The sequence below is a fragment of the Lycium ferocissimum genome, chromosome 1 (genome assembly GCF_029784015.1).
Source record: "Lycium ferocissimum isolate CSIRO_LF1 chromosome 1, AGI_CSIRO_Lferr_CH_V1, whole genome shotgun sequence".
Taxonomy (NCBI): domain Eukaryota; kingdom Viridiplantae; phylum Streptophyta; class Magnoliopsida; order Solanales; family Solanaceae; genus Lycium; species Lycium ferocissimum.
Genome location: NC_081342.1, coordinates 6,812,569 through 6,838,300, shown reverse-complemented (window position 1 = coordinate 6,838,300; position 25,732 = coordinate 6,812,569). Strand labels below are relative to the sequence as shown.

Genomic DNA, 25,732 nt, shown 5'->3' with positions numbered 1-25,732 from the left:
GGGACGTTAATCGGGAAGTCCACAGCTAGTTAAGATTCTTAAGAAAGAGGAAGATTAATATAGTCAGGTTCAAGTTATACCAACCGTGCAGTTCCCAAAGCTAAGCGAGGTAGACGGGTATAAGGCTTGTTCTCTCGGTAGTCGAACTATAGGTGTCACACCCTTAATCCGATGGGTGTGATGGCACCCGACCTTACCTGAGGGCGAGCGAACCGCCGACTGCGTGACATTCATAACCATACTGGCCCTTAGCCATAATATAAATACATAACGGGGAAGTTTTTCGGAAAGTCAAATATGCTTTTCATCCTTATCAAATCAAATAAAAATTTGTAACATATGAAACTTATAACACAATGCGTAATAATACATCGCTTACATAGCTTACATAACCGACATCTTATACCCACGACATCGTTCGTAAAGTCTCTAACACGGAACGTGAAACCATAACATAATAATCGACTTGGCAAAGCCTCCGAGAGAATGAGCTCGCCAATCCCGGCATTGAACATCTTCTACTAATATCTTGACTCACACAGTATTGCGCGCGGCACGAAACGTTTCGAAGAAAAGGGGTCGCACGGAATATGTGCGAGTATGTAAAGCATATTTAAAACACGGAAGCGGGATCATACCGAAGTAAAGAGTATAGAAAATCATAAAACTTGCCTTTAAAACATAATCATGCATGTCGATGTCATAAAATCATCGTAAAAACATATAACGTGCCCGGCCCCAACGAGGGACGCGGTGAGTAAAATCATAAAATCATCATATATACATATAACGTGCCCCGACCCTCTAAGGAGGGACGCGCGTAAGTAAAATCATGTAAAGAGTAAAAAAAATCATATGCGTACGTACATGTAACGTGCCCCCGCCCCCATACGGGAGGGACGCGGTAAAGGGAATCATCATATGCCATCCCGGCCACCTCCCCCATATCATCGTATCATATAACGTGCCCCGCCCGCCCAAGTGGGACGCGGTAAATATAACGTGCCCCGCCCCCCTAGTGAGGGACGCGTGAATAATGCAACGAGGTGCACGAATACGTGCCCTGGCCCGGGACGCAAAGTGAAAGACATGTTGAGGGCTGCACAGCAGAGTAGTGAGAAACCATACGCACATAAAATATTATCAAAGACTCATAAGTAATCATAAACGAATCGTCATTTGAAAATCGGGACAATAGTTATATCAAAAATCTTTCGGACGTCTCTCGGAAACATAACATATATCATAAGCATAGCAAAGTGTCGTAGAGGTCATGGCCATATGTCAAATCAATCCGAGCCCGCCTCGGAAAGTTACGAACCTTATTCACTTTAGGACTTTCCATAGACATTTTGAAGCGATCCGAGCCTTTCTGTGAAAGTTACGGACGTTCGTAGTTTCGGAATCATTTAGGAACAAAACCCTTTTGAAAATAAAACTTTCTATACAACTTTTGAAATCTAGTCATGCAAAAACATAAGACCATAATTCAACTACGTTGAGGATATGAACATCGAGAAACAAATAAGAGTTATAGACGTGCTCGGATCGCGAGAATAGAATTACCTCGAGCCTCGTGTCATAGCTTACTTACCCTAAGGCATACTCAAAGAAAGAAAGGTGGAGTTTACATACCTTATCCGCTTCTACGCTAATCCGAACTTAAGTCTTGAGCTTCCAACAATCTCTGATAATGCCATTAAGCATCAACCATCGATCATAATCATTTAAGAATCTAATACCAAATTAACACTTTATCTACGAAATTTCATCACTTACTCGTAATTTCAACATCCCCAATAATTCATCTTGGCCAAATCAACAACCAACGAAACCAACAATCATATTTACAACATCAATAATCCATTCACAAAATATCCAAGACAATCCAACCCATGTCTTACTTCACTTAAAACTTCCAAATGCCATAAGAATAACCACAATACATTTCTCTCTTCCGAATTCATAAACTATATCAACAATTCCATACGTTAGCAACATCATTTTCATTAAAACAAGAAACCATATTAGAAGCGCATTATCTTCCAAATCACGCAACCAATTACAACTTGATTTGAGTTATCAACCCTTCGTTTCCATCGCATATTCCATAACAACAACAACTACAATACCAAGTAAATTTATCTTACCATTCCTACACAACACACCCATTCGGCCAAGCACCCACATCCATGGTTTCATGAATTTTATCCGTTCTTTCACATTACTGACATGCACAACTATCCATAATACAACAATCCAAACATGCTAAGTGAGTTAGTTCTTTACTCCTATATAATCTCACATACACACAGCCACACACAACATACCATAACTTTATGAACTTCATTCATCTCATTATACCACAACACACACAACCATCTATGAAACATGTAAAGGAAGTTAAACCTCACCTTTTCCAATCATCTTCTCCACTGGCTAAGACTTGTTTCGCAAGAACGAACGGTTTTCTTGTTCCACCAACTACTCCACGTTGTGAGGGACCCTCCAATTAGTAGGAAAGCTAGTGAGAAAGAATTTTTTCTTGACCAATTTTTCCATGGCCATGTTCGACCACCTTGGCCGAACCCTTTCCTCTCTCTCTTTTTCTCCTTCTTTCTTGAATTTTCTTGAAGTTAAAATGATGAGTAGTGTCTCATATTGTCCCTAATTATATATATATATATATATATATATATATATATATATATATGTAAGCGTGTGACGGTCGTGTGCCATTTTTTTTCCTCCAAATTTTCTCAATTTTTCTAGAAATTTCTTGAATTACAAAGATGAATAAGTCTTGCATAGTCATGAATTATACATTCATACATACACGTACCTCCTACAATATGAAGTGAACACATGGCTCCTTTATGGCTTAAAACAATTGGCCAACATATAGGTGGGGCCCACACCTTGGCCATTTGGCCATTTCATGAATTTTTTTTCTCAACTCTTAGCTCTCTAGTTTTCCTTACTCCAAATTTACCCTTAATACTCCATACCAACAAAAGATAATCATGCAACTTATGTTCTTATTCTTAGCAAACCGAAAAAAATGTAACTTTGTCCTTAACTTTTCGCAATTTACTCGGAATATCCCATTGTACAAAATGCGGGATATAACAATAGGAATGGGGTAGGCATTTTAGTAGATAGTAATTTGAGGGATCAGGTGGTAGAGGTTAGGAGGGTCACTGATAGGATGATGTCGATTAAGGTGGTCGTTGAAGGGCTTACTTTGAACATCATTAGTGCGTATGGGCCGCGGCGGGCTTAGGCGAGGAGGAAGAGACGATTTTGGGAGGATTTCGGGGACGAGGTAGTGGGAGGCATACCACCACCGAGGAAGTTATTCGTGGGAGGTGATTTCAATGGGCATATCGGGCCTATTTCGGGGGTTATGATGATGTGCATGGAGGTTTGGCTTCGGAGCCGAGGAATGGAGGAGGATTCGCGCTTTTGGATTTCGCGAGCTTTTGGGTTGGTGATAGCCAATTCGAGTTTCCCGAAAGGAGGAGCACTTGGTAACCTTCCGTAGTTCGGTGGCTAAGACTCGGATAGACTTTACTCCTTAGGAAGGATGATAAAGGTTTGTGCAAGACCGTAAGGTCATCCCGAGCGACAACCTTACAACCGACACAAGCTCGTGGTGATGGATTTAGGGATTAAGATGACGAGAAAGAAGAGGGCGAGGGTGATCGGACTAGGATCGGATGGGGAGTTTGACCATGACTAGTGCCACGGAGATGGGAGAGATTGCACGACTATAGGGGCACGGGATAGTAGTGGGGATGCGAAACTAAGTATGTGGGATAAAACGACTAGTTGCATTAGGGTAGTAACTAGGGAAGTGGTGGGGGTCTCGACGAGGTAGTCGTGGTGGGCGTCGAGGGGATTGGTGGTGGAATGGAGAAGTGCGAAGGAAGGTAGAAGCAAAGAAGGTGGCGTATGCGAGAAGTTGATAGAAAGCGAGGATGAGGTGGACGTGGACGAATAGGGAACTTTATAAGATGGCGAGGAAGGAGGCGAAGTTGGCGGTCTCGATGGTAAAAACGGCAGCTTTTGAACGCCTTTACGCCGAACTAGAGGAAAAAGGCGGGGATAATAAATTGTTCAGGCTAGCCAAGGCGAGGGAGAGGAGGGCACGTGATTTGGATCAAGTGAAGTGCATCAAGGACGAGCATGGCAAAGTATTGGTAGAAGAGGCTCACATTAGACGGAGATGGCAGTCATATTTCCACAAACTCTTGAATGAAGAAGGTGACAGGGACATTGTGTTGGGAGATTTAGAACATACAGGGAGGCGTCGCGATTTTGGGTATTGCAGGAGTATTAAGGTTGAGGAGGTTAAGGGTCTTGTTCGTAGGATGCGCGAGGAAGAGCGGCAGACACGACGAGATTCTGGAGAATTTTGGAAGATTGCGGGCTCGGCGAGGTTTGGAGTGGGCGACTAGGTTGTTTAATGTCATCTTTAAGACGACGATGATGCCGAAGAATGGAGGTCGAGTGTAATGATCCCCCACATAGAACAAGGGCGATATCCGAAGTTGCAACGACTATAGAGGTATCGAGTTGCTAAGCCATACTGAAAGTGTGGGAAAGGGTGGTGGAGATGAGGGTGAGGAGGCGTATCTATTTCGAGAGAACAGTTTGGATTCATGCCGGGACACTTAACTACGAAGCCATCCATCGTACGGGGGCGGTGAGCAAGTATAGGGAGAGGAAGAGGGACTTACACATAGTATTCATCGACACGGAAAAGGCTTACGACAAAGTTCCAAGGGATCTGTGGAGATGCTTGGAGGCTAAAGGTGTACTGGGCGTACATTAGGGTGATCAAGGACATGTATGAGGGAGCCAAGACCGAGGTAAGGACGGTGGAGAGAGACTCGGCAACCCCGGTTGGCGGTGGGGTTGCGTCGAGATCGGCTCTTAGTCCATTTTTGTTGCCCCTTGTGATGGATGAATGACGCGGCATATTCGAGGTGAGGTGCCATGGTGTATGCTTTCGCGAATGACATAGACTTGATCGACGAGACTCGTAGCGGAGTCAACGCTAAGTGTCGAGAGGTTGGCGTCAAACTGCGGAGTCTAAAGGATTCAGGCCCGAGTGGGACGAGAGCAGTACTTGGAGTGCGAGTTCGGTGAAGCACCTCGAATACTGGCGTGGAAGTGAGGCTTGGTACCTGTGTCATCGGAAGACAAGTAATTTCGGGTATCTTGGGTCTATTATACAAGGCGCCGGGGGAGATTGATGATGATGTCACACCGTATTGGGTAGGGTGGATGAAATGGAGCTCGCTTTCGGAAAGTGTTATGTGATACGAAGGTGCCACCACAACTTGGGGCGGCAAATTCTACAAAGTGGTAGTTAGGCAGACTATGTTGTATGGGGGGGGCGGAGTGTTGGCCGCTTAAGATCTCTCACGTTCGAAAAGATGAAAGTTGCCGAGATGAGAATGTTGAGATGGATGTGTGGCACACGGGGAGTGACTTGAGGATTAGGAATGAGGCTATCCGGGACAAGGTGGGAGTGGCCTCGGTGGAAGACAAGATGCGGGGAAGCGAGGCCCCGAGATGGTTTGGACATGTGAAGAGGAGAGACACGAGATGCCCGGTGCGGAGGTGTGAGAGGTTGGCATGGATGGTTTCGAAGAAGAGGTAGGGGTAGGCGAGAGAAGTATTGGGAAGAGGTGATTAGACAGGATATAGCGCGATTCAGCTTACGAGGACATGACCTTAGATAGGAGGGTATGGAGGACTCGGATTAGGGTAGAATGCTAGTAGATAGTAACGTTTATCCTTTCATATTAGTAGTCACTTTATCGCGATATAAGTTCTTGTGTTTTGATTTCTTCTACTATTTGTTATTCTGTATTTTAATTATCTTATTTTATACGTGATAGCTACGCTCCTTGGCAAACCGGCTTCATCGGCTTAGTCGCTTTAGTTATTTGCGTTTCCATATCGCTTTGAATCTGCGGCCTTATCCGACCTCTTTTTATGCTTTTATGCTTCTATTGAGCCGGGGTCTTTCGGAACAATCCGTCCTACCTTGGTAGAGTCGGTGTGTACACTCTACCCTCTCCTGGGACCTCGCGTTGTGGGATTTCACTGGGTTGTTATTGTTGTTGTTGTTGTTGTGTTTGGACCAGCTTGCGTACACCTTGACTAATTTCACAGAATACGTGTCGTTTCCTACAAACAATATATTTCAGGTAACTCTGTCCACCAATGCTAGGACAGATGTGGGAGGAGATGACCTAGTGTTTTTGTCTCCGTTGAAATTTGAACCTGAAACCTTATGAGTTACCATTGTAATTCTGACTAGGCCGACGTGTCTTTTGACTCGACGCTCCCTCACGGGTTGGTTTATCTCTTTAGACGATTCTCCCATCTCTTGGAAGACTAAGAAGCATCATATCGCATCACGATCGTCCGTAGAGGCAGACTGTGGGGCCATGGCAATAAGTCAATAACAATATGCGAGATGAAATGATTGAAATCAATTTTATTAGTCGAAGAACAACATTGTGACAGTCAAAACAGCATTGCACATAGCCTAGAATCCTATATTTTTCATGAAAGAATGTCATTTCATTCATGATGAGATATGTCATTTCATTCATGATGAGATACTTACTGGGAACATTTGTAGTAGTTTCGTTCCTTCACATAAACAACATCTCTATGAAGGCGGCGTTAGAAAAAATCACAGTCTGATCACCTCTTTTGCAATTTGAACATTCGGGATCTTCATCCATCAACTTGAGGGGGGACAGGGGTGTTAGCCGTATAAGTCGTACATATATGGTAAATATATGTATAATGTAGAGTTTGTAATCTTTTAGGAATTTTATGTAACCTTTTTTCACATATTTTTAGGGATTCTTGGGTTGAACCATTTGTATATATTTGTTCAACATCAATGAAAAAGACACTGTTCCTTCTTGCACGTTGGCATCGCAGATTCATGGCTCAAGTTTTTCATCTCAATCCATCTAAGTTTGAGCTGATCATAATTTTCCGAACTGAATTTGAAACCTAATATCTAATATCAATGACAAATTAAGAGGTTAAACCATACTGTTATTTGGCAAAGCAGAATCCAAACGTCAAAGAAGTCATTGCCTCCAATTGATCAATGATATTTTACACAATATATAAGGTTTTGATTTGTTATATACTAAGATATCTTTGATTCAATTGGTTAAGTCCATTGAGGCCTTTTTAATTAATTTTTTTTTTTAGAATAAGGGGGTAATAGGGAACATTGTACTGATACTCTAAAACTAGATAGAATCGACAGCTTAGCATTTACTATAACTTTTTTCTCTAAGATGTGAGAGCCACCAAAGTGTTGTTCAGCCAAAATTTCATCCCTAAAACAGTGGAAAAAACGTTTTGCCTACGCTAAATCAGCCCAGCAGCCTAATCTTAGTATTTCTGTACCAATTAAAGTTTCTTAAAATAAAAAGGTGTCCAGCCAAATTTAACATTGTTTTTTTTTTATGTACGTATCTCTATGTAGACTTCCGAGACAAATTAGCATAGACTTTTGTATTCTTAATATTGGATTTGAATCCACTTAGGATTTTCTCTTTTCTTAGAGCCTGTTTGGAAAGCCACCTGGTAATTGGAATTGGTGTAATTATTATCTTAGTAATTACACAGCCTAGTAATTACACAGTATTGTAATTACAACGACCTATTTGTTTATCATAATGTAATTACAGTGTAATTACAACTGTGTTGTTTGGTTGCACAAGTGTAATTACACAGTTGGTTTAATTTAAACTATTTTTTAATTACTACCCTAGTAATTACACAGTATTGTAATTACAACGACCTGTTTGTTTATCATAATGTAATTACAGTGTAATTACACCCGTCTTTGTTTAGTTGCACAAGTGTAATTACACAGTTGGTTTAATTTAAACTAAAATTAATTATAAAAAAATTAAAATTAATATTTAAAAAATATGTGCCTTTATAAATGATATTAAATTAGTTATTTAATAATTAATAATACATTGTTTCTTGAAAATATGTTAATTAATAATCATATATTTGTAACTAATATTGTAAAAAATAATTGATATATAATTTCAAATTAAAAGCATACCTTTTTTGTGAGAACATCATGGGATTGGATGTTTGACAAAAAAAGAATATTTATAAATATAATGCCATAATACTATTCAAATGTTTGACAATAATTCTATCAACTGTAAGTGAAAAATAAACAACATGCAATGCGAAATAACAAGTCAATAGTATTAAAGCAAATACTTTTAAAATTGAAAATATAACTTAAATTCAAAATTCGAAAGAATATTTTTAACATACTACTCTTATGTCAAATTCTAACATTATATAAGTAAGTTTCAACGTAACGTAAGTAAATACTCCTATAATTCAAAGGAAAGGGAAAATATAAGTCAATAACCTCATTCATAACAAAATTCTACTTTAATAACGTCACTTTTTATATGCCAAGTTTGCTAATGACTCATTCTTTGTAATATTAAGAGATGTAGTTTCAAAAATTAAAATATTAACACGGTTATGCTAAATGAATAAAATTAAAAATTAAAAAAAAATACGAGCAATTACATAGAACCACAAGAAGTAAAGGTTGGGAATGAGAAGAAAGGAAATGAAATATAAATTCTATAAAAAGAAAAATATAGTATTAAAAATTAAAAATTAAAAAGAAATCAAATAATAGAAATAAAAAATAAATTAGAAAATAAAACAAATTAAAATAAATTAAAAAATAAATTAAATAATAGAAATAAAAAATAAATTAAAAAAGAAAACAAATTAAAATAAAATTAAAAAGAAATAAACTAAAAAGTAACTCTGTAATTATAGGGTGTAATTACACCCAATTCTCAGCCCCCCCCCCCCCCCCCCCTTGAGAATTGGAGAGTGTAATTACACCTCAATTCCCACCTAAATGTGTAATTACTCACAGTCAAACAAAAACGGACCTAAACCGTGTAATTACATGATTAATTACACAGGTGGCTTTCCAAACAGGCCCTTAAGATAGGAATTTCAAAATGATTTTGATTGTAATATGCATGAACTACTATCTTTTTTCTTTCTCTTTTTGTTCGTGTCATTAGCTCTAATTGATATCAAAGGGAATGAGAACAGACTTAAAAAAGATTTATATCACCAAACAGGGAGGTATATAGACTGTCCATCTATAGGTCTAGGTTTGTTTTTCCAAGTCATAACCTATAAATGAATAAATAAATAATTTCTTTTGAAACTTTCGCAAAGCTCTCCTTTCCTTAGAGTGAGTTGGTTTTGAATGAAAGTAGATTTCATCCTGACTTTCATCGGGGACAGATACGGGGTCTGGGTCGGTCGACACGATGAACGGGAAATCCAAAAATGTTGCTTCATTGAAGTCCCTCATGGAAGAAGAATTGGCTGGAGGATGGGAAAAGGAAAGGACCATTATTGAAGCCTACACCTAAGCTAAAAAGAACCACTCAGTGCATTGAGCTTCTACTACACACATGCATAATTCATAGAATGACGTGATTATAATAAGTCTATCGTGCGTTATTTTACCTTGCAATATTACTGTAAGAGATTGTTATCCCGTGTTAAGGCCATTATTCTGTGTGCGAATAAAGTGTAGCGACACAAGTTGAAAAGAAAAGGGAAAATTGTATATAAGGTATTGGAAGAAGTACTCTTGATGAATATGAGGCAGCCCAATTGTTCGAATCACAAGTAATAGTGCGGGGAGACGAGTATATGTTGAGATGGCAGAGTGATGACGTGAAACGGGCTAGCTTACTACCTTTGCTTGTCTAGGCAAGCTTATTGTCTTTATGCATAGTTTGGAGACACATGCATAAAAACATTGATGATCATAAATACTGGAATAAATTGAACGACGGACCATGAATCTCTAGAGATAAACCCATAAATCTTTGTGACGAGCCATGTAATATTTAGTTTGTGAATAAGAGATTGTCGGTACCGTGAACTTAGTTCCACATTGAAAATTGAATAGAAAAAAAGAAAAAAGAAAGCTAGATATATAAAGTGTTGGAATACTTTAAATAATGTGAAACTTTTCAAGGATACCTCACAGACTTAACTGCATGAAGTATTTTTGATTGATTTAACCTAGACATATCAGAAAAAGGCATTATTGCATCCAATGAATGCATGCTATGGAAAAAAAAGTGCCTACTATCTATAGGCCTTTGATTTGATGAATAATTCAGGTTCTAGTCTCATTTGGTGGTGCGCCATCATATCAAAATTAAACAACAAACCTCGATATAGAATGAATCATTCAGTCATATCATTTTAGAATCAGTGTCTTGTTAGCCCCCCAAGCAAGAGCCTTGATGCCCATCTCCACACCTATTGGCATTGATGCTACCATGTGTGAATAAATAGTGCTCATAAAAGTCATTGACATGAACAACACATACAAAAACTTTGCTTACAATTTACAACCATCTCATCAATGCTTGGAATATATATATCTCAATGCTAAAAGAAAAAAAATATAATCTTCTTTGTGTTGATTCCTACTTATATATTGCTCAGATATATATACTTCATTAGGGATTAGTATTGGAAGAGCTGGAATCTTTCCATAATTAGTAAAAAAGGAAGGTGTCCTTAGAAAGGCCTGCTTGCTATTTTTGGTAGAATTATGATTTACATGAAGTGCATTTTACCACATTAGCAAAACCATTTAGTCAGTAGCCCATTGTGAGGACAACGGGTGAACCATCTGTTTTAAACCTTTTTTTTTGCGCGGACTACCCTTCATTTGGAGTGGTCTTTAATTTTTGTCCTTCAAATTGGTGGTCTTTAATTTTTGCCCTTCGTCTAATATCCCGAGATTCTAGGTTTGAACCCCAACTCAGTAAAAAAAAGAAGGAATTTTCGCAAGGCAGGTGGTTCGATTCGCAAGGCACTCAAAACTTTGCCTTAAGGCAGAATTTTGTAAAATTCTGCCCATGCAAAACTCTGCCTTGCGAAACTCTACCTTGCAAATTTTTTAAAAATTTTTGACCAAGAAATTTTTAGCGAAGGTCAAAAATTAAAGACCACCAATTTGAGGGGTAAAAATTAAAGACCACCCCCAATGAAGGGCAATCATGCACATTGCCCATTTTAAACAAATATTTTTTCTATAACAGCGGTGTTTGAGTCAGCTTGTGCGCACCTCAACTAATTTCAGGGGATACCTAGCTACTATATTTCCACCAGCATAAGTGTCAGATAACTTTGTCAAGAAATCACCTACGATTATTTTTTACTCTACTGGAATTTAAACCTAGGACCTCATAATTCTCAACCCAATTCATTGATCACAAGATCACACCCTTTGATGCAATTGTAAACAACTATATATACCTGGTTGCAGGGTGGATCTAATGTATAACTTATGAGTTCATTAAAAATTAATATTTTTTACTTGGACCATGTATATGTGTTAATTAATTTACCAAATACAAATAATAGATTTCGAATTTGGCAAATTAAATGGGTTATGGTAAAATTTCTTGTTCGAATCCTTAATGTTCAAATTCTAAATTTGCCCTGCCATCTTGGTTCGAAAAAAGACTAGAATAACCTCTGTTGGTGCCTTAGTACAAGGTTTTCTTGGAATTCTTATAACTTCCTATATTATTCTTTCTTGTTGTCACGGATTGGGCTTTTTTTTTTTTTTGGGGGGGGGGGGGATTGGGGGTTTGGGGGAATAGGGGTGGTGGGGTGTGTTTGCCTCCCATGTTGGACTACATAAAGGTGATTTTTTATGCAAAGTAACCCAGTTAGGACTGGGTATTTTAGTCCAAAGTGTGGCCTAGATTTTTGGAATCACGAAATATTGTTCCTTTTTTTCTAGATTTCTCCCTTTCCACTTTATAAATTTTTATGTTACGCTATTTTTAGATTATTCATTTATCCTATATTTGTGTTGGTCGGAAGCAAGTAATCATAAAATTAGGTGAGGCAGTTATCAAAAACAATTTAAATACTAGAAACTGTTTACACTACCTATAGATAAAGGTTGGTTCATAATTTAAACTTAATAAGACTAACATTAAAAAAATTCAGCTCTGAATTGATTATACTTATGATATAATGGAACAAGATTTTAATATTTAATAATTCAAAAATACCAAATTAAGTTGAATCCAATAAACAAAGGTTTCAACCCACCTTTGCCTATGGGCTATGGAAAGAAAAACGGGCAATTTGCACGATTGCCCTTCAAAAGCGTTGGTCTTTAAATTTTGCTCCTTAAATTATTGGTCTTTAATTTTTGCCGTTATCTTAAAAAGGTGGTCGAAAATGCTCCGAGGTTTTGGATTCGAACCCTCGCTTAGTCAAAAAATAAAAAATAAGGTATAAGTTCATATGAAACTAAGCCTATTCCCTATGTGGTTACATAGAAACTATGTTGGACACGACACAGGTTTCTATGAAATTACATAGAACCTATGGCGAAATTAAGGCAGAACTTCATTTCCACAAACTTTTGTCGGACAAGGCATAGGTTCTATATTACTTTGCCCAAACGGGCATAGGTTCATAGAAACTTATGTCTTGCGAAATTATTATTATTTTCGACTCTGCTGGGGATCAAACCTAGAATCTCTGGTGCGAAAAGGGTACTTTAGCCCACAAATTTTCATTAAATGAGAAGCAGGGGCAAAAATTAAAGACCAACGAATTGAGGGACAAAAATTAAAGACCATATGAAGCGTAATCCACATAGGTTTTTGAAGAAAAACGTATAATTTCCGAACTTCAGGAACTTGGGCAATTTGCAGGGTTGTCCTTATTTGGGGGTGGTCTTTAACTTTTGCCCCTCAAATTGCTAGGCTTTAATTTTTGTCCTTTGCCTAAAATACCCGAGGTTCTTGATTCAAACCTCGGCTTAGTAAAAAAAAAAAAAAAAAAAAATTCATAAGGCAGAGTTTCGTAGCAAAGTAGGCCTATTTGAGCAAAAGTTAGGCCTTAAGGGGCAAACTTTTGCCCGAATAGGCCTACTTTGCTAAGAAAACCTGCCTTGCGGTTTTTTTTTTTTTGTTTTACTAAGCAGGGTTCGAACCTAGAATCTCGCGATATTTTCGGCCTTTTTTTAAGCGAAGGGCAAAAATGAAAGACCAGCAGTTTGAAGGACAAAAATTAAATACCAGCGCCTTTGACGGACAATCTGTGCAAAAAAAAGTGCAGGAACTTTAAGGTGATAAGTAATTTGATACTCTTATTTATAGGGACCGATAATATCAAAGAATAAGATACTTATATGCTAGTCTGAAGGATAAGGTTTATGTCTTATGCTTTGATGTTTTTGTTTCCGCTGACAATGTTTCAAGGTAAAATATTATTCCAATTCCATGTTTCTGTTCGATCTAATAAATACATAATATATATTGTACGTACATTATTATTATTAAATGATAATTCATTAGTATATATTCTCAACTTAAACATGTAAATTGAACAATGAAGCATATAATTAATACTCTCTTTGTTCTTTCATGTGACACTATGTCTTTATTGGTCAATTTAAAAAGAACAACACATTTATATATCTAAAAATAATTTAACTTTAAACTTCTCGTATATCTTTAATTGTATGCTTTTAAAACTTGAAAAATAGAGCATGTAGTGGGATCGAACTAGCATTGTTAGCTTGGAAGGCTCAGGATCATAGTATAAGATTCATTATTTGAAAGGTCTTTCATTCAAAATGGAATATGGAAGGTTCCATTAGGCTTTTTTAAGGGGATGAGTCAATTTATAGATTTAAGATGTGAACAAAATTCGAAAGAATTCTACCCATAACATTTATGTCAGCTTTTGGCCTCAATACAGATTACACGAATGACTTTGTAGATGATCCTTTTAGAAGAGGGCGATTTTAACAATCTTTCTAGTTATCGTTCTCTATTATATTTAATAGGATCCTAGGGAAAATAATTTTATTTCTGTTGAGCTAAATACTATATTGATGTCTCAAGTAAACCCAAGTCATTGTCTAATGGCTATTTTGCTTCAATTTCTTCTTTACAAATAACAAATTGAAGATTTAGTTGATTATCAAATGACCCATTTAAGATCAGAACTCACAAAAAATTATTTTTTGCCCTCTTAAACTCTATATCTAAATTTAAATAAAGTACTACAATTGTACGACGGAGTGAAAATTTGCATGAGGTGATAATATTTAATTTCTTACACTAACCAAGTAGCCAACAGTTAATCTAATCCACTACTAAAAAAACAGGGATTTTCGACCAAAAATTTCGACCACACGAGGTCGAAAAAGCCTATATTTCGACCAATTTTTCGACCACACGCGTAGGTCGATAACAGCTTGGTCGAAATCACATTCTACCGAAATTAAGGGAAAAATTGTTTTCGACCACATGTGGTCGAAAAAATTATTTTTATATTAAATTATATTTAACTTTTTCGACCACGTGTGGTCGAAAACATTATTTATATTTAAATATATAAAAAAAATTTTGCACAATTTCGACCACTTGTGGTCGAAATTGAAAAATATTCCAGATTTTCGACCACATGTGGTCGAAAATCTGGAATATTTTTTTCAGCATTTGCCTGTTTTTGACATCCCACCTGCCAATTTTCAAATAACCAAATTCATCAACCAAAAGAGTCATCCAATTCATCAACAATTCAACACAACAACCATAAACAATGTTCAAACAATTGAACACTTAAACATTGTCCATTCAAACACTTAAACATCATAAACTACGTTCAAACACTTAAACATCTTAAAATTAAAAGTACTTCTAGTCCAAATTAAAACCACATTCAAACCCTATAATTAAGGTGGAGGGACACTCACCATCTCACCACAAACTTTGGTAATAAACCAAGATGTCCTGTTGAGTCCATAACAAAAACTACTGTTACACCAAAGGGAATAAAATATCAACCTTGTTAACACCCAAACATTAACCCCATATAAAATTAATCCAGCAAGGCAAACATAAAGAACAAAATTCTGATTCTTGCAGTTTCCAATAAAGCTATGAACTCTTTACTTTTTAATATCCCTGCTTTTTCCAGCAACTTGCAGATTATACTAAAAATGTGACTTCAACACATGTTAGAAGACAATGAGCAACACATTATTTAAATTATCATTTCTTATTAAAGCCTATTTTACTTTAAGTGGCTGACTTGAATTGCAATAATTATAAGCTGAAATTAAAATGTTTTTTTGTTGAAGGCACTCTCAAGAAGGATTCATTACGGGAAATTTGTTGCAGAGGTTAAATTCAGGGACACACAAATATCTAAGGTTTATTTTGAGCCACAAATTTTAAAAGTCTTCCTTTCTTTCTTAAATTAGGTGTCTAGTCAAATGGTGTCACATATATTGAGACGGAGGGAGTAATTGTTTAGCTTACTAGTATCCTCTGTAAATCCGTCCAATCCAATTTGGATGGTCAATTTCAGAGTAAAATTTGTCGTTTGTTTGTGGAGATTTTTTAAAATCTTGCAAAAAGAGCTGCCCCAAAAATGTCTCCGTTTAAGACTAAGTGTTTCCAAATTCTTGCAAAACTTTTTTCTAGAATGACTGTTTTTTTTTTTAAAAAAAAAGGAGCGGTTTTATACTTTATAGCGTTAGTAGGAAGTCGGAACCAAAAGGGGAAAAAAAATATCACTCACAAAAACATTTATAAATTAAAAATTAAAAAACTAAAATAAATATTGGACACTAAATAAACTAAATAAAGTTATCAAATCTACTAAATATAGAAGGTAATGTAGCTAATAACATGAGATTATTATACAATTTCAACTCAAAATCCAAAAAAAAAAACCTAAAATAAACCCTAAAACAAATATTGGACACTAAATAAACTAAATAAAGTTATCAAATCTACTAAATATAGAAGGTAATGTAGCTAATAACATGAGATTATTATACATTGGTAAGTGTTCATGACATTGGAAAAAGAAAAAAGAAAAACGAAAAACGTACATGAATGGCTGCGCCGCCGACGTGGACTGGCGGTGGTCGGAAGGCGGTGGGTTGAGGGTCTGGGCTGGTGGTGTGGGTAGAGAGGAGATCTAGGGAGAGAGGTGGTGTGTGTTGGTAGAGAGAGGAGAGGGAGAGAGGTAAGAGAAAGAGAGAGAAATGAAATGAAATTAGAAAATTAAAGACAAGACCAGCCAGTGCACTGGTCGAAATTGGCAGATATTTGATGTAGAAATGTTTTCCAATTTTCGACCACATGTGGTCGAAAATTGATTTTTTTTTTTAAATTTTTTTTTTTTAATTTAAATGTTTCCCATTTATTATTTATACAAAATTTAATTTCGACCACACGTGGTCGAAATTATATTTTTATTTTAAAAAATCGACCCCGTGTGGTCGAAATTCTACTGAAAAATAAAATAAAAATTAAATTGTTGATTTTTCGACCGCGTGTGGTCGATTTTTTTTCGACCAAAAATGTGGTCGAAATTTTTTGGTCGAAAAAGCCCTTTTTTTTAGTAGTGATCTTCAACTAAAAGATAGAATTATGTTCATATTCCACATAAGATAAATTTTGCATAATAAATTATACACATGAGAATAGTAGAAAATGTTGTCGCACTGCAAAGGATTTTCAAGTTTTTTTTTCTTTTTCGATCTCTAACACGGAGAAGATTTCTAAAACGTTTTCCTTTACAACAAAAACAGCTAGTAAATACGGAATTTCTAATGATACAATTTAATTATTTTTACTATTAGAGCCACTTTTTGGGAGTTAGTACAGTAATATAGCACTTTCATTACAGTAATATAGCACTTTCATTGTACCAGAATTGAGCACCTATCTATAATTGAAGAAATATTCGAGAAGCATGCATTCACTAAAGCTATATAGTTAACATGCTAGAAATTGATATCACCTTCACAAACATTTATTCTAAAAGCCCTCTTTTGCAAAAATGGGAAATAGTTATAACATATATATACGCAGAGCAAAATTATTGTGGAACAAGGGTCTGTTGATAGGGAGGAAAATACTTTCAATTTCTCATGTTTGTTAGTCAAAAATTTTAGAAAAACTTTTCTCTAGGATTATGTATAATTGCTTTTGAATACTATTTTATGCTTACTTACCAAACATTAATAAATAAGTAAAAATTACTTATTTTTCAGAAAAACATTTTCCTTCGTATCAAACAAACCCTTAAAAGTGAGTTCTTTTTATTCAAAGTTACAATAAATATTCTCCCCGAAGAGCTGCTTGTTTCGAATATGGATAGTCTTGCTTATTGTTATTGATGTCTTTGACTGAAAAAACTATCCCAAAAAATATCATTTTCAGATGGATAATTAGTATTAATGATGCACGCATCTCCAAAAAACTAAAGTTTTTTATAAAACAACTCATGTAACACCCATAATTTTCCTTGCAAACTTTTTTCTTATGTAATCTCCTGTCCACCATTACAATTTTGCTAAGCAAGTTGAGTCTTTCTTTTTTTGTTTCATATAAATACACAAGCAAGCCATTGAGTTCTTGCGCTCTAATCTCACTAACTGTATTCATGGTTGTGCCCCCTAATTCATTTTTAGGCTAAACAATAAGCATGAGAATTCAATATTACCTAAAAATAAGATAGTTATTCTCAATTCCTTCCACTGCCGATCTTCATTTTTTTAATAACCGCGTGTCCAGGCCAGCTTACGCGCACCTCGACTTAGGGGTGTTCAAATGAGACCAAAAAACCGATCCGAACCGATAAATCGAGTCAAACCGATTTAATAAATCGAAAACCAGCTTGGTTTGACTTGATTTGGTTTTAAATTTTAAAAAACCAATAACATGTGGTTTGGTTTGGTGTTAAACCAAAAAAACCCGAACCAAACTGATAGATACATACATATTTAAAAAATATATATATATTCTTCAAAATTTGGCTCATTCCAAGTCCAATACAAATTCAAATAATTAGAAAGAAAATTGTAGCCCATTTAAGTTTAAGGTAAAATAAAAAGAAATTTGCTAAATTACTACTAATAAGCTAGCATTTTATCCGTAACAAATTAAAGGGAAGCAAATGGCAATTAGAATTTAAAAAGTCTGGGTAGATGACTTTGTCTTTCTGTTTATCATTTTCCGTTTTAACTTCTGTGCTTTCTTCTCAATGCTTCATAAACACGATGAGTCTAGATAACAAAAATTCCGAAGGGCTGCATAATATCAAAAGGCTATATGTAGGAAGGTAACTAGAATCATGAAAGGTAGATGTTATGTTTCTATAATGCCTACACCCATAGCCACAGGCCTATACCTAAATAAAGTTAATGAATTGATTAAGAAGATTCTTAGATTTGAATAGATCACGGTCAAAGCCGTATTTAGTTATCATTTGAATCAAAGGTTTTTTGTATTAATACATTCTTAAAATCCGAAAAAACTCGCAAAAACCGAACCAAACCGACAAAACCGAAACCGATAGAATTTATACTATAATGGTTTGGTTTGGTTTGAATATTAGAAAAAATCGACTTAATTGGTTTAATTTGGTTTTAACCAAAACCGAGTCAAACCGGACCATGAACACCCCTACCTCGACTAATTCCACGAGATACTTGTCACTAGGGGTGTTCACGGTTTAGTTAAAAACAGATTTGAACTGCAAACCAAATCAAACCAATTAAATAAACCGATAGTTGTTTGGGTTTGGTTTCAAATTTTGCAAAACTGATAATGTTTGGTTTTATTAAAAACAAACCGAACCGATATAATAATATACACTATTTTACAATTATATATATGCTTCATATTAATTCTTATAAATAATTTTGGATACTTTGTTTACTTTTTAATCAAAATTTTCTTTATCTCTATTAGGCTAATGAACTTTACATCTTAAGCTCATTTCTTAAAAGAAATTCATGAATCCAAACTCATTTATTAAAAAAAAAAAAAAAAAAAAACTATGAGATTTACCTAAAAAAAGTTGTATTTCTTATAAACTTTATTCACTTGATTTTTAGCTTATAGATCTTAAGACATTTTCTTCGTAATCAAAGAAAATTATAGCTCCCACAGTAAAAGGGTAATAACTAATTAAGTTGAAAAATGACGGAAAAGTCTTTCCTAATCATAGAAAAAAAAAGAGAAATATCATTAGGTTTCTTAAAAACCGAACCAAAACTGACAATAACTAAACTGATGGTTATATATTATGTTTGGTTTGGTTTTAATAATGAAAAAATCGACTAAATTAGTTTGGTTTTGGTTTTGACTAAAAATCGACCCAAATCGAACACCCCAACCTGCCACCTCCCACCAACAACAAGTACCAGGTAACTCTATTCATCAAGGATAGGACAGACGTTCATTTGCAGAAATACATAAAGAAAAAAAAAGTACTGAATATAGTATGATATCAATTTATCTAAATGACTTTCATACCGACATAGTTAATCTACCTCATCACTACCTCGTAAGGGCATTGATATGTGTGTATATATATATATATATATATATTTTTTTTTTTTTTTTTGAAAAAGTATGGAAAATACAACTTCATCAAATTGGGTACTTTTATGATTATACCATTTAACATTAAAAGGAAAAAAAAAATCAAAATGCCAGATAAGACATCCTTTCACGTGTCAAAAACCAATGAAATATCTCACAAGTTGGCTGGCCCACCGACAACCTCGGTTTGACTCAAATGTACGGTCAATCCATGAACCTATATAACAAACGTACCTTTGTATTTCCATTTAGACCAACACAGGTTATTATAATCCCAAATGTTTCATATACCATCTTCTTAATTTTCATAATAATCCAATATCTTTTCTCTGTTTTCCAGCCCAAAAAATAATCCTACTTTTCTTGCATGGATTTCTCTCTTCCATTGGTTACAAACATGAGTATCACTAAGGTAACAGAAAGAGTGGTAATTTCAGGTTTCTCTGTTTAATCATTCTTTTTTTAATTTGCTCCATTGATATTATGCATGGTATAAATTTTCAAGTTTTAAAAAAATTAATCAAGAAAGAACAATGTTGCAGGACATGATGTTTCATCCTCAAGAACACCAGCTTTTCAATGTATACTACTTTTTTTCAAAAAACAAGCTATGTTGATTTCTTATAGGTTTTCTTTTACAGATATACAGACAAGATTCAAGTCTTATAGAAATGGGGTTTTGAGAATTGAATATTTTTTTCTCTGTTCTCTTATCTGACTTTTTCTCTTTAATTTTCTGTCAAGATCTTAAATTAGATCTTAACAACTTTTTTGCTGTCTTAATTGTATTCATTGGCAAATTTAACTCTTTTTTACTACTAACAATTTATGTTTATGTTGTTGCCTTCATTTCATTCATTGTGTGATTTTTTCTACCAGCCATTTGCAAGATTTTTTCCATTCATTTATTTTCAGTAAAAGTATTACTAGTACTGAGAAGGTTTTATGACCAATAAGATTTCATCATTTTTTTCTGTTTTCTTTTTAAAATTTTTGCTATCTCAAATGGTGCCTGACCAACTATTCCTGTCATTTTCTTACGTTGCATTAAAATCAAGAGTTCTTATTGTTTTTCAGCTTTGAATTAAAATGGAATATTTAGCTTTTCAGCTTATTGCTCAAGTTCTCTAACTATGAAATATGATTCGGTTTCTAAGGTTCTGTAAACGGGATTTTGATGAAAGGAACTCAAAAATTGCATAGACAAGTCACATGCTTATCATAATAGGCTTTTAAAGCTACAAAAGTTCCCATTGCTTGTCCAACTTTGGATTCTCTCATGTTTTGCACTATTGCTTTCACTTACATGATCCTCAGAATTCATGCCCTTTTTGTACAATTCAGATGCCACAAGAGTTTTAAGTGTACCTAGTAAAATGTTAGGCATCTCTCTAGTCTCGGCAGTTGCATGAAAAAGGTAGTTTTTAGCTAATATACGTAACAACATGATTCTATTCTATGAAAAAGGTCGTAGTAGAAAAGATGCAACTAATAAGTCTTTTTTCTGCTAAAGAAATTTGATTATGATTTTTTGTTTTTGCAGGAAGAAATGTCAAGCCCACTCAATGATCAAATTCTGAAGTTCTGTGAATCTGAACTTTTTTCAGAAATACAGAATTCAGAAGTAGCTTCTAGCTCAAATGGTTGTTGCTATGATGAACAATCCTCTTATGATACCAATTTTGATCTAAACAAATTCCAAAGCACTAGTGAAAAGAATGATGATATTATCACAAAAGCAGCCACCAGCACGACCAATGTTAGCCCCAACAACGATAACAACAACAACAACAATAATAAGGACAACAACAATAGTCTATCGATGATATTTGATACTCAAGAGGAAATTGAGAATGACATTTCTGCATCAATAGACTTCATACCATCCGCAAATTTTACAGTCTCGTATCATTTCCTTCAACAACAAGAGGGACAATTCGACGTAAATCCTCTTAACAATCATCATGGCCCTGTTACAGATATTATAAATGGTCCCCTGTCTCATCAGTATCATTCCCTTATGGGGCCTCCATTAGGTCATGCATACGAAGACGAATCGTTGTCCTCCATTCCTCCTTACATGCGCCTCGCTTCTTCTTCTTCTCCTTCTTGTGCACTTCTTGATCCTAACATGGTAAATTACCTCCAAGGGAATCTCAACAGTACAATCAATTCTGAAACTTCATCAGTATTTGCTGCAGCTGCTAATAGTGCCTTGTTCTTTGGATCTCAATTGCCAAATCAAGAATTGGATTTTCAAGGAGAGAATAGTAGACTTTTTTGCCCTGATGCATTGCCAAGGATCTACAATAGTGAGCTTCAGGTACTGATTTCCTTTCATGTGCATGATAGATGGTGGCTGAGCCAAGATTTTTCAGCAAAGGATTTAAAATATAAAGTGGTAATTTTTCTTGCAAGGGGCTTCAGATGCACCCCTTGCGCCCTTCGAAGTTACCCCTTTGCCGGAAAATTAGTATTATGTAAATAGATCAATTTTTTTTCATATATATATATATATATATATATATATATATACACACTATATGTCGAATTCTTTTGGTTTCTTCGTATGCATATTTTTTTATATTTTGAATTTCTCGGTGAAAATTTTAGTTCTACCACTGGTGTGAAACTTGATTCTTCTTGATCTTTCGTTAAATATAATTTTCTTTTTTTATTGAAGGCACTCAGCAGTGAGAGTCAGCATTTGGTTAGTGGTGCTGGTTGTTCTAACACTTTGGCGACAGAGATAACAAGCTTTGAAGATCCTAGTTATAATAAAACCGGCAGGTGTTCACCTGAGGAAAGGAGGGAGAAGATTCATAGATACATGAAGAAAAGAAATGAGAGGAATTTCAGCAAAAAAATCAAGGTATTTTTTATATTACCAAATTATTCGAAGGATGCTTACATGTAAGACTTCTTAAAGTATGAGATTTGCCATCAACAAAATAAGACAGGTTACCTACTATAATTGATGTTAAAAAATCTTATATTTGAAGGTGTATATAACTTAAAAACTCTTTCAACTTTTATTTCCCCTCAACCTCCCTCTAGAAATCTCCGGACCAGAAAGACTAATGAAAAACCATCTTACCATTAATTACACGTATGGTTATTGAACTATACCCACCATAAGAGTGAAGTAACTAAATGTCATACTATTTTCTTGTCATAGTAACACAAACAAAGTTTTACCAACTATAACAGTAAAGTCACAAATTATCTTTTATCAATTTAAGTAACTGACTTGCTCAGAAAATACAAATGATCAAAAGGTTAAATTTCTGGCGCCGAGACCCTTTTACGTGTACATGTTTTAATTTTTTTTTTTTTGTAACATACGGATAGTCCAATTACTTTTATGCGACAAAAGGAAAAGTTTTATGTCTTTACATTAGTGAGTAAAATTCAGTGATTATACGCGAAATTAACCCTACCATTTTATTATATTTGATATCCTGCATTTTTTTTTCATTTTTTTTTTTTTTTTTTGCTGAGTTTGATTTTGGAGGCCTTTATGCAGTATGCATGCAGAAAAACACTAGCAGATAGTAGGCCAAGAGTGAGGGGAAGATTTGCAAGAAATGATGAATTTGGTGAGGCAAGTAAAGCAAATTCTTGTGGAACTATTGAAGAGGACACAGTTAGTACTGAAGATGTAAGGATCAATAGTATTATGTATCATCATCATGATCCAAATATGGTTGCTTCTTCAACTTATCATGACAATAATGGTCGAATTTTCACCTCCAATTGTCATGTATCGACTAGTCCCTATGATACGTGCACCCCTCTCTATTGCACAGATGGTCAAATGCACTAGCTAGAGTTTTATAAAGCTCTCCAATGTGCTCCAGTAGTTTCTCCTCTACATATAACAAGGTACTCGTCTACAACCCATCCCATGTTTTTTTATACCGTTAGTGTATATAAGGTAACATGTTAGTAAATAAGGCAAATTACCATATAACAGGCTGAAACAAATCGCTAGTAAGGGTGTTAAATAGGCGTGTTGGGAGAAATTAGACTGGTCAAATGAATTGAGTTAAAAAAATGACTGGGTTAATAGTTAGTTTTGTTGTGATCATAGGTGAGTCCGGAATTTAATTTAACGAGTTCAACTTTTAAGATTCTTAGCATTAAACTCATTGTACTGCTAAACTTAGGGGGGGTTCATGGATCGGTTTTTAGTTAAAATCCAAAAGAAAACAACACAATTTACTCAGTTTTGCAATTATCAAAACCAAACGAACCAAGATAATGTACATCTATCAGTTTAGTTCGCTCGATTTTCCATTTTCAAGAAAATTAATTGTATTTCTCTCTTTCTTTTTATTTTTGTCCTATAATTAGAAGAATTTTCATTCTCTGACAACTTAAATCCTTTATTACTTTTTCATTGTGGTGGCTACAATTTTCTTGGATTATGGAGAAATGTCTTGAGATCCATAAGCTTTAATAAGATGAATAAAGTTTATAAGAAATACAAAAAAGTTAAGGTAAAAATCTCATAGCTGTTTCTTCACATAAATTGGTTTGGATTCATATCTTTCTTTTAAGAAATGAACTTCAGGCCTAAAGCACATTAATTTATTAAGGATAAAACTAAAATTTTGATGAAAAACTATACAAAATATTTAAAATTATTTATAAAATTTAATATTGTATATTATTAAATTACGTATATAATTTATCGGTTTGGTTGGTTGTCGGTTGTTTTTTTTTTTTTTTTTTTTTTTTAAAGAAAATAAACCAAACCAATATTGTTAATTTTTTAAAATATAAAACAAAACCAAACCCAAAGAAGTATCGGCTTATAAAATCGATTTGGTTTGATTTTCTGTTTGGATTGATTTTTCATCAAACTGTGAAAACCCCTAGCTAAAATTATGGGTTGATATTTAATATTCTTGATATATTAGTTGGTTTTTACATATATATATTGATACTCCGTGTCAAAAGTTATGGGTTCAGATGAACACGTAACCAAAAGGCTACATCAGCCCGTGAACACACCTAGCTATAATTTTTTTAATTACCTAATAAATTTTTTGCTTTATTATAACTATATAAAATACGTCAAACAATAAAAACTTTTCAAAAAGTTTCTCCTGAGTCAATTGGGGCTACATATTTAGCTAAAATCACCCAATATTTAGATATATTGAATTGAGCGGATCAAAATGGGTTGAGTTAATAAATAGAGGGAGTCATTAGCTTGCTCAAATTTGGGTTGGTTGGATGGATCATGTTTCACGGGTTGTTTTTGCCACCCCTACCTAATACGTCCAAATGTGCACTAATGGCCTAAGGAATTTGTGTTTTCTAACTTGCTGTAGCATGTAATCTGTCTTATTACTAGATTACTCATGTCATTATTATGAACAGTTACTTATAGTTATTTTTAGGTGGTTTTAGAGTGTAAGAATTCCTTTATAATATCAGTGTAATTAAACTCTTAAAATATATTGTGTGACAGTATATGACGATGAAAGAAGAAGATGTGGAGTCGTTGTGTATATTTCCACATATTATTGGTGTGAATACCTTCAAAATCAACTATTGCATCAAGCAATCTTGGATTTGATCAGCTCTCAACTTTATTTTGCTTTGTTCTTGCAATTATACAATTTTGCAGAACTTAATTTCCAATAGGATGTATTAAATAGCCATGAACTAATAAAGAAAACAAAGAATAACTTGTAATAACTTACTCAATGTCCCGTAGTCAGGGCATGTAAATTTTGTAAATGTTGTGCTATTGTAAGTTATACTTTTGTGTTTTGTATGCCAAGAGCTACCCAAGTTGAGCAAATTTGGGGCCAGAAAGGGAAAGAGTTAATTCGGAAATTGAGCAAATAATTGATTTGGGGACCGCCATTTAAGTTGTACTCGAAGTTAAATTTCCCCCTCCCCAGATATACCTACTTTGAAACTACTTCATATATATGCAGGAATTCAAGGTTGCAAAAGACCTATATCTCAAGTTTGGCAAACTACAGACATTTGTGGTCTGAAGTGTAGCCTTTTCAACTTTCAAGGCCAGACATCAAGCACTTATGCCTCAAGTTTGGCATGACTTTCCAAGGCCAACTTCAGACATTTTTTTACTGAAGTTGTGGCCTTAGGAAGACCAAGCTTCAGACTTTCTTTTACTGAAGTCGTGGCCTTGGCAAGGCCAA

The 25,732-nt window shown here is 34.9% G+C and overlaps 1 protein-coding gene across 3 annotated transcripts; it reads left to right on the top strand.

Annotated features, from left to right (window-relative positions):
* The first annotated feature begins 19,816 nt into the window (after nt 1–19,816).
* Nucleotides 19,817–25,338, top strand: LOC132068216 (zinc finger protein HD1-like). 3 transcript variants are annotated; one of them, XR_009417357.1, is made up of 5 exons: nt 19,817–19,959; nt 21,091–21,870; nt 22,231–22,419; nt 23,074–23,432; nt 25,030–25,338. XR_009417357.1 is itself a non-coding variant. In XM_059461748.1 (5 exons), exons 1-5 carry the CDS (start codon nt 20,081–20,083, stop codon nt 25,135–25,137), a joined length of 1,260 nt encoding a protein of 419 aa, XP_059317731.1. In that variant the 5' UTR covers nt 20,008–20,080; the 3' UTR covers nt 25,138–25,338. The 3 variants fall into 3 exon arrangements, 1 of the variants encoding a protein (XP_059317731.1); XR_009417356.1 differs by lacking the exon at nt 19,817–19,959 and adding an exon at nt 20,008–20,128; XM_059461748.1 differs by lacking the exon at nt 19,817–19,959 and adding an exon at nt 20,008–20,128 and having other exon boundaries at nt 23,074–23,208.
* The last annotated feature ends 394 nt before the right edge of the window (nt 25,339–25,732 follow it).

Excerpts from the sequence above, each read along its gene's own strand:
- LOC132068216 (XM_059461748.1), top strand. The coding sequence starts at position 20,081 with ATGTTGCAGGACATGATGTTTCATCCTCAAGAACACCAGCTTTTCAAT. Across the intron at positions 20,129-21,090 it reads AAGAACACCAGCTTTTCAAT|GAAGAAATGTCAAGCCCACT; the intron begins GTATACTACTTT and ends TTGTTTTTGCAG. Across the intron at positions 21,871-22,230 it reads TCTACAATAGTGAGCTTCAG|GCACTCAGCAGTGAGAGTCA; the intron begins GTACTGATTTCC and ends TTTTTATTGAAG.